This window comes from Ovis canadensis, chromosome 17 (genome assembly GCF_042477335.2).
Source record: "Ovis canadensis isolate MfBH-ARS-UI-01 breed Bighorn chromosome 17, ARS-UI_OviCan_v2, whole genome shotgun sequence".
In the NCBI taxonomy this organism is placed as follows: Eukaryota; Metazoa; Chordata; class Mammalia; order Artiodactyla; family Bovidae; genus Ovis; species Ovis canadensis.
The window spans coordinates 56668910-56678627 of record NC_091261.1 but is presented as its reverse complement, the minus strand read 5'-3'; the positions used below and the strand labels follow the sequence as shown (position 1 = coordinate 56678627).

Genomic DNA, 9718 nt, shown 5'->3' with positions numbered 1-9718 from the left:
TCAAATCAGTCAGTCCTAAAGGAAATCAATCCTGGATATTCATTGGAGGGACTGATGCTAAAGCTGAAGCTCCAATACTGTGGCCACCTGATGCGAAGAGCCGACTCATTGGAAAAGACCCTGATGCTGGGAAAGAGCGAAGGCAGGAAGAGAAGAGGATGACAGAGGATGAGATGGTTGGATGGCATCACCAGCTCATTGGACGTGAGTATGAGCAAGTTCAGGGACATGGTGAAGGACAGGGAAGCCTGGTGTGCTGCAGTGCATGGGGTCTCAAAGAATCAGCCACGACTGATCAAGTAGACAACAACAATTATAAAAAACGTTGCAGTGAGCCTCCTGATACTTGTTTCTTTGGGCATATGGGGGAACTGAAGTCTAGGACATCTCCCTAAAAATGGAAATAAAGCCATGGACATTTATGTGTGTTTTACCAGTTTGTATCCTCCCAAGTGGCCAAACCAATCTCATGCCCACCAGCAGCAGGTTCTGAGGGTCCTTGGGGGCACTTGGATTTGAGTTCCCAGCAGGCAGGTTCTCAAATGTGTTGTGCCCAATTTGCGTCACTTAGATTCCCAGCAGACCTGCTAGCAAACGTGCTCAGTATTACGTGGCTATCTCCTTGGTCATTTGGGTTCTCTTTGCTCTGGGAAGAGTCCCCATGGGGGAATCTTTTCTGGGGAACTTAACTATCCTGATGGGGCCATTAGCTGCCTGCTCTTACTGTCAGCCATGGATGCTTGGTTGGGGAGGAGCAGGGGTGGGGGCGGGTGGGGAACCAAAAACGTAGTTTAAGAATCCGGCTGATTCATGTTCCGGTTTGATATGGAACAACAAAAATCTGTAAAACAATTATCCTTCAATAAAAAATAAATTAATAATAATAAAAAAAGAATCTGCAGATGGCATAGAGAACAGACTAATCCACATGGGATGGGGGAGCTGGAAGAAGAGAGCCAGGGACGAATGGAGAGAGTAGCATGGAAACATATACACAACCATATGTAAAACAGATAGCCAGTGGGAATTTGCAGTATGACTCAGGGAACTCACACCCTGGCTCCGTGACAACCTAGAAGGTGGGGTGGGATGGGATGGGAGGTGGGAGGGAGATTGAAGGGGGACAGAATATATGTATATCTATGGTTGGTTCATGATGATTATGGCAAAAACCAACACAATATTGTAAAGCAATTATCCTTCAATTAAAAACTAAATGAATTAAAAAATTTTATATCTCCAAAAAACGTATCTGTGGCTGGGACTTCCCTGCTGGTCCAGCGGTTAAGCTTCTGCTCTTCAAATGCAGGCGGTAGGGGTTCAATCCCTGGGTGGGAACTAAGAGTTATTTATTTTGAAGGCTACAGCATGAAATAAATAAATAAATAAACTCTAGCATTAACTATAGTCATCAGGTTGTGCCTCACATCCTTTAAAAAAAAGACAAGAATCTATGGCTGTCCAGACAAATGCCAAAAGCTGGCCTTATATTTACGCTGTGAGATTAGAGGACTGCATTCAGCCATCTTGCTGAATGCAAAGGAATGTTAATAAACCCGTACTTGTTGAACTTGAGGTAGTCTCACTTCCTATCTCTGACGAAGATGAGAGGTGGCCCCCGCAAATTGTTAAGTTTTATGCATGGTCAGTTGTCTGGACCCTTGATAGCCTTATCCCTGTAAGCGTCTGGAACCTAGTCATTGATTGCATCCCTGTTTGTCACTAAGATGAAAAGAGCTAAAAGGTTGGACACACTAAATTTCATCATCCTTTTTGCAGAATAAGGCCACAAAAGCTGCTGACCACTTAGATGTCCTAAAGAAAAGGTGACTGGCTTTCTACTTCTGGTAAGTTCCAGCCTGATACGGGGGCGCCGGGATGGAGCAGGAGGGGAAGGGGGAGGGGGCGACCCGCACCCCAACATGGCGCCCGCCCCGGGCCTGCGTGCCGTGTTTGTACGCGGGGGCAGGGCCTTTGTGTGGGCCACCCCACGAGTTTCCCGCCCAAGGGGGCCTCGGCCTCTCCTCCCAGTTCTGTTCCCGCGGTGGCAGCAGGGCGCGCCGCGTCGCAGTCCGCGCATGCGCGCGCGCGAACCCGCCCCCGGGCTGGCGCACATGGCCTCGTGGGCCGGCGTGCGTGCGCGCGACCGCGTTGCCTCCCTCGCCCTGTGCGCCGAGAGCCTCTCCCTTACGCGCCAGGCCGACGGGTGAGGCCGCCGAAGCCTGGGCGGCCTGCGTGCGCGCGCGCGTCGGGCCACGTGGGAGCGGCGCGGCGCCGTTGCCCCGCCCTCTCTCGGCGCGCGCCGGCGTCGGCTGCGTCTCCGGGCATTTGAATTGCGCTTCCGCCATCTTTCCAGCCCTCAGTCAGACGGGCGCGGAGACGCTTCTGGAAGGTAGCGGGGCCGGGGCGGGGGCCGTGGGGCTGGGGCGGGGGCGGGTGTTGGGGGGTCCAGGCAGCGGCGGGAGGCGGCCATGAGGAGGCGGTTTAGCGAGTCCTCTGGGCAGAGAGTTCTCCTCTCTCCCCTGCCGCGGAGGCCGTGAGGGCGCCGGGACGCGAGCCGCGGTGGGTCGAGCGGACTGTCGGTGCGGAGGGGTGGCCGGCGTACCGGCCGCTTGGGAGGAAGGGAGATGCAGCCGGGCGGAGGGCCGAAGGGCGGCCGTGGGGAGGGCCGTGGGGCGGACAGGACGGCGCGGCCTGGCCGCTGGCGGTGACCAGGCGCTTTCCGTGCGTCTGCCTCCACGCCGAGCGGGCCTCCGCTCCGCCCGGTCTCCGCTTCGAGCGGGTGCGCGCCACGATCCGGCGGCCGCGGAGTCCGGCCGGAGAGCGATGCCACCGTCGCCATCGCACTCTCGGCCCCCGGCCACCCGCATGTGTGTGTACTGGGGGTAGGAGGTGGGGTGCGGGCGGCCGGGCTCCTCGGTGGAGGCCTTTGTGGGCCTGGGCACGTGGGGCGGGTCCGGCCATGCGGCCCCCGGCCCGCGCCGCCGTGCAGCGGGCCTTATTTCTTTCTCCATTCTCGCAGTAACATCGCGATGGCTGCCCAAGGAGAGCCCCAAGTTCAGTTCAAAGTAGGTAACGCTCGGGAGTTGGGGGTGTGCTGCAGTGAACACGAAGGGCTCTGAAGGAGAGGCAGCTTTGGGGGGCACTCTATTCCAGACGGTATTACTTGCCGTATCTCCTTTATGACCGCAAGTGCGTGCGGACGGCCTGCTTCGTCAGCCAACGTGCTCGTGCTGCGGCAGTGCCTTCGGTCCCCCGATAACGAGATGGGGGTGCTGGCCCCACCCTGCGGACAGGGAAGCAGGGCTCAGAAAGTTTCGCTGATTCGAGTCGTTCGTTAGATGGGACAGGGCCGCTTGATTAAGATTCTTTGTTGTAAATGTGCTTAGGTAGTACATAAACTTCTGTTGTGCAAGTTAAATTGTCCAGAAAATCTTAACAGCGTCATAATCCTGGGGTCCTGAAGTGTTACATGTTTTGGTGTTTATTTCAAAAATTTGGTTTCCGACAGCTTGTTTTGGTTGGTGATGGTGGTACTGGAAAAACTACATTCGTGAAGCGTCATCTGACTGGTGAATTTGAGAAGAAGTATGTAGGTATGTGGGGGGAACCATTTGTGGACATGTGTGTGAAAGGTTTGAGTTCTTTGACTAACTTGCAGTTCTTATGTTCCAGCTACCTTGGGTGTTGAGGTCCATCCTCTTGTGTTCCATACCAACAGAGGACCTATTAAGTTCAATGTATGGGATACAGCTGGTCAGGAGAAATTTGGTGGACTGAGAGATGGTTATTATATACAAGGTAGGTATCTGATTTGTAACAAGTTTTTGAGAGGATTTGTACCTTAGTCTCCAAGGTTACTTAGGAATAGATGTACTCAAGTAAAGACGTTGGTAATACTGACTGATTTGGAAATTGTGTGATTCAGTTCAATTCAAAACATGTACTGACTCCAGGGAGTTGACCATTTGAGGGAAAGAAAATTTTGTGAAAGTTGTCTTGTGGCATTTGATTGATGCATGCTTGTGTCATGATAGGCACTGTTTTGAAATACACTATATAGTTCAAGTTGAGGCTCTTAAGTTGAAGACAATAAGCAACAGACAGTTGTTGCTACAGCTTCAGTATTTGAGAGTTTATGTTTGGGCATGTGTTTTGGTGATTGTCAATGATTATTTCTTGTGCACTCCATTAAAAAGATAGTGAACCATTTGATGGGCTTCCTTGGTGGCTTAGTGGTAAAGAACTCTCCTGCCAATGCAGGAGACACAAGTTCAATCCCTGGGTCAGGAAGGAAATGGCAAACCAGTCCAGTTTTCTTGCCTGGGAGTTCCCATGGACAGAGGATCCTGGTGGGCTAGTCCATGGGGTTGCAAAAGAGTCAGACATCACTTAGGGACTAAGACAACAACGACCCATTTGATACTGGGCCAGAGGAGCTAGGCTTTGTATCTTGTAAAATGCTGTTATAAGACCAGCTGATTTCTCTTTAATTGTACTAGGTTTTGCAGAGTTGTTTGGTTTTTTTTTAAATGCTTGATTTTAGATTTAAAAAGGCAAAGGAAACAAATGCTTGTTATACCGAGCAAAAAAGTTGCACAGAATACTCATCTAACACTCTTGCTCATTTGATGAAAATTGTTGGAAATATTTCCATGTCTTTTGCTTTTACTTGAGTACGTGTTTATGCAAGGGTCTTCTCCCCTTCCCCAGCCCCAAATTCGTTAGTTAAAAATCCATAATATATTATGCTTACCAGCTTTATCATGGCTGTGTTTTTCAAAGGATAGATTTCTAGATACTCAGAATATGGGAGGTGAATTCTGAAATGGTGGTTTATCATTGATCGACTTTAGATGCATTCTGAGGCTGAGACAGTTTATGAAGTATTGCAGATGGAAAGATAAATATGGTAAGCATTTTTCTTGATGTAGTAAATTTGTAGGCATGTACTGATCACTGTAAATGTTTCTTTCAGCTCAGTGTGCCATTATAATGTTTGACGTAACATCAAGAGTTACTTACAAGAATGTGCCTAACTGGCATAGAGATCTGGTACGAGTGTGTGAGAACATCCCAATTGTGTTGTGTGGCAACAAAGTGGATATTAAGGACAGAAAGGTTAAGGCAAAGTCAATTGTCTTCCACCGAAAGAAGAATCTTCAGGTATGTTTTCTACAGCTTATAGAATTATAATCCTTTAGTTAAAATTATGATGTTAGTCCATTAAAGTGATTTGTTGATGTTTCTGATGTGTGGGTTTTTAAAATTAACTTACCATTCTTTTAAACAGTACTATGACATTTCTGCCAAAAGTAACTACAACTTTGAAAAGCCCTTCCTCTGGCTTGCTAGAAAACTGATTGGAGACCCTAATTTGGAGTTTGTCGCCATGCCTGCTCTTGCCCCGCCAGAGGTGGTCATGGACCCAGCGTTGGCAGCACAGTACGAGCACGATTTAGAGGTATGGTGTTTATGTCTCAGTGATGAGTGCTTTTAGATTCCAGGTGCTTTTCATCTGGAGCATTGTAACATTTCCGTCTCTTTATCTAGGTTGCTCAGACAACTGCTCTCCCGGATGAAGATGATGACCTGTGAGAAAGTGAAGCTGGGGCCCAGCGTCAGAAGTCTAGTTTTATAGGCAACTGTCCTGTGATGTCAGTGGTGCAGCGTGTTTGCCACTTTATTATATAGCTAAGCAGAACATGTGCTTAATCTTTGGATGCTGAAGGAGATGGATGGGCTTTGGAGTGAATGTGGCAGTTAAAAAAAAAAAAAACCTTCATTTTTTGGACCTGCATATTTAGGTGTTTTGGAACACAGTTGTTTCCTCCTTGAGTTTCAAATATAAGACTGCTATAGTCACATGACAATATTGAGAGGTGGAATCTTGTTTGTTACTGTCATTCCCATTCCTTTTCGTTTAGAATCAGAATAAAGTTGTATTTCAAATATCTAAGCAAGTGAACTCATCCCTTGTTTAAATGAGCATTTTAAAACCGCTAACAGGGAAAGTTGTGCCATGTTACTATTTGAATTGCCTTTGCTATTACCACTTAACTTGAAGTCAGTTAGGTTAAATGCTTCTAATTTTCTGTATACTTGAATCATTTCACACAAACGTAATGACAAGTCAACAGTATTGTATTTGATAAGAGGTGTAAATACTATCAATAGTTAGGCTAAAATAACACCTACCCCACCTGCCTTTGGGCTTAGGTAGTGTCACCTAGGGATGAGATTTATGTGACCTGTCAAAGGTGGTACCTGTTTCAGATGTTTCAAACAGATACTTTTAATTATATTTGCATTTTATGGCAGAAGTAACCATTTTCTAATGTAGAGCTTGTCAAAGTCCAGTGAAATCGTACAGATGGTTGCAGGAACTTGAGGGACATCTCATCTGTTAAATATGAATATAATTGTGCATTTACTTTTTTGTTTTTTGATGTTACATTTTTAATGTAAAGTTGGCATTCTAGAAGATGTTCCATGTTTACCTGCTGTTAAGTACTCCCAAGCTTTAAAGGTTATCAAAGATTAAGGATTTCAATGGATATATCACAGCTTTGATGATTTTTCTCTCCCCAAAGAATTTTTCTGGGTGGTGTAAGAACACCTCAGGATGATGCAGCAGAAAAGTAGGTCTTAGGAAAGCCTCTCAGTGATGTGAACAGACTGCCAGACTTTGAGTAGATTAACCACTTAACGTTGTATGGTTTCACATGTAAACATGAATTGGGTCTGTCTTGCCTGAGTTTGATCTCACTGACACCATACTGTAGCAATTAGAAATCAAGACGAGCTATTTTCCTCCTGTAAGTACTACTGTACTGTAGTTCAGTTTACCAAAGTTCTTTAGATGGCCAATTACCCTTAAATGATTACTTTGCTACCTAAAAGTAGGGAAGAATCCCTTTTAAGTATATGGAAAAATAGACTAAAGGATAAAATTGGATACATTTTAATTTGTTAAAATATTAAATAAATATTAATAGATTGACTTACAGATTTGAATTGATGTATATACTATGCTATATTCAGTTCAAAACCAGACTTTAACAGATACAAAGTTTCCATGATCAGATGAAATCTTTCATTGAGATACATGAGGGATATGTATTTGTAACCGTATGTAGAATGCCAGTATGACTAATACTCTGAAGCCTAAATGTAACAGTAAAATTTTGGGAGCTGCTTGGAGGTGGGAGAGAATTTGAGTCATTCTTGGAAGAAAATTACAAAATATATTGCTTCTACTTTGCCTGGATTTTTTGGATCATCTGGTGTTAATTACCTTGTGGGGAATGCATTTCTCTGTCTAATTCACACAAATGGGGAAATTTTCCCTTCAATTTCAAATCTGGTGTGTAATGGGAGGAGCCTGCAATTAAAAGCCAAGTTGGTATTAGCTTATTAAAACAAAACTGGTAAAAGTAAACACGAAGTGTTTGTGAAAGCAGTTTTGTGATGTGTCTTGGCCAATTTTTAATTTTTAAGAAAACCTTTTGGTCCTATTGATCTCAGAGTATCTAGGAAAGGGCAGAGATTTCCAAAAATGTGTTAGACTTGCAAAGACCAATTTTCTGGCTGATCTTGTGCATCAGATTCTCATAGTGAGAATTTGTATTTTGCAAAGAAAAAAAGAAATAGTAATGAGCACGTGGGTTAAAATCGGTATGACTTGCTAGTGGTCCATCTGAAACTGACCATGTCTTTTGAAGATGCCTTCACTTGTGTTGGGGCTGCAGGCATCCTCCTTGGTAGAACAACTTGGGACTCATGTGTCAGGCAAGCACTGCTAACAAAATGCTATGTGTGTTAACCTGCAAACTTAAAGCTGTTTGGGGGGTGAAAAGACCCTGGCTGTTTGTATCTTTTCTCTAGTTAGGGCTCTGAGTTAGCCTTGGCAGCTTTGCCTGCTAGGTCCCTTGTTATTCCAGGCTTTAGTTTGTTTCCAGAACCTGTACCTACTGAAGTATACTTGATTAGTGCTGCAGTTCCTTTATAGCTCACTCATGGGGTGTTAAATTGGCTTAAGTGTCCCTTGACAGATTTGAATTGTGGAGGACTCTTGAAAAGAGTCCCTTGGACTGCAAGAAGATCAAACCAGTCAATCCTAAAGGAAATCAAGCCTGAATATTCTTTGGAAGGACTGAACACTTTGGTTGCCTGATGTGAAGAGCCAACTCGCTGGAAAAGACTGTAATGCTGGGAAAGGTTGAGGGCAGGAGAAGTGGATGACAGGATGAGATGGTTGGATAGCATCACTGACTTAATGGACGTGAGTTCGAGCAAAGTCGGTGATAGTGAAAGAAGCCTGGTGTACTGCAGTTGATAGGGTTGCAGAGTCAGACCCTACTCAAGTGAACAGCCAGAAGGGTCCCTGCTGTGGCCATGTCCCTGAGCTGCCTCAGCTCTGGGGTCAGAACAGTAAATTTGCATTTGACATTACTAGTCTAATTGTCGTGAGGGCAAGGATTATGTCTTTTTGCTGTGCTGTGCTTAGTTGCTCAGTCGTGTTCAACTCTGCAACCCCAGGGACTGTAGCACTCCAGGTTATTCCGTCCATGGGAATTCTCCAGGCAGGAATACTGTGGGTTGTTGCCATGCCCTCCAGGGGCTCTTTCCAACCCAGGGATTGAACCCCGGTCTCCAGCATTGCAGGTGGATTCTTTACCATCTGAGCCACCAGGGAAATCCCATCTTGCTCACTTGTGTGTCTTAAATCTCTCATCCTTGAGGAGGAAAGGAATTCAGGGGTTGGAGATGAGGGGTGGGATTGTTGGGAATGGGGTGGGAAGTGGCAGGGAGGATTTTATGCCATTACAGTCTGGTATTGAAGTATTTCCCTCTTGGGATTTGTAGTTTGCATTACCTTTTATCCATTTATTCCAGGTTGTTTCCTTAAAGGAGGGGAAAGTGGTCCATCAGGAACTGCCAGATATGAGTCATTAGATTAGGACATTTCTGTTAGATGATAGGTCTGTTAGATCCTAGGTGGAAGAAGAACCTTGCATTGAGTTTTCAGTTCCTTGCCTTTAAGAAGCAAAGTAGATGCCATTCCAGATAAGCAGTATCTTTCTAACATGGGCAGTTCACTCCCTAGATTCTGGGCTCCAGGCCCTGGGGTGTAATGCTGGCCTTGCAGCTTTCATTTTGGGAAATGGGCAGTCAGGCATCTGCAGAAATGTCATGACTGTAGTGAGTGTTAAGATGGAAGCTTAGACAATGCCTTGAAAGCATGACAAGAATCTCTTCGAGACCTGGAAGGGAGGCCTGTGATCTGAAGGTATCCTGAGAGAAAAGTACTTCAGGCAAAGGGAGCAAAACTCCAGGGCAGAGGATGTGGCTAGAGAGTGGGCAGTGGAGGCCCAGGATGCGGGGTGGCTGGAGGGTCATAGGGGTTTCCAAGCCCGTTCATAGAGTCCACACTCAGAACGCAACACAGAGCCACTGGAGAAGGATCAGAGTGGCCTTTTAGAAATTCCATTGGCAGCGGCAGTGGGTGCCCAAGGCCCAGTGACAATCCAGCCTTGCCCCACTCAAGTCCACTCTTGACTTTTTGCTGCAGTATTTCAGAAAATGGAGGAGGATGGCATGGTTACATGTTCATAAACAGCAAGCATCTCAGCGAAAACAATAAATATCCACAAGGAATTCCAGGCATCTTTTTTTGTTAACCGTTTTCTTTCCCTAACTTCAGTGAAACATAATT

General features: G+C 46.0%; 1 protein-coding gene across 2 annotated transcripts; it reads left to right on the top strand.

The window, feature by feature from the left end:
• The first annotated feature begins 2009 nt into the window (after nucleotides 1-2009).
• On the top strand, nucleotides 2010-7270 carry RAN (RAN, member RAS oncogene family). 2 transcript variants are annotated; one of them, XM_069557269.1, is made up of 7 exons: nucleotides 2010-2392; nucleotides 3023-3068; nucleotides 3512-3596; nucleotides 3676-3801; nucleotides 4979-5166; nucleotides 5294-5464; nucleotides 5554-7270. In XM_069557269.1, exons 2-7 carry the CDS (start codon nucleotides 3033-3035, stop codon nucleotides 5596-5598), a joined length of 651 nt encoding a protein of 216 aa, XP_069413370.1. In that variant the 5' UTR covers nucleotides 2010-2392; nucleotides 3023-3032; the 3' UTR covers nucleotides 5599-7270. The 2 variants fall into 2 exon arrangements, with proteins under 2 accessions (XP_069413370.1, XP_069413371.1); XM_069557270.1 differs by having other exon boundaries at nucleotides 2362-2562.
• Nucleotides 7271-9718: the final 2448 nt, after the last annotated feature.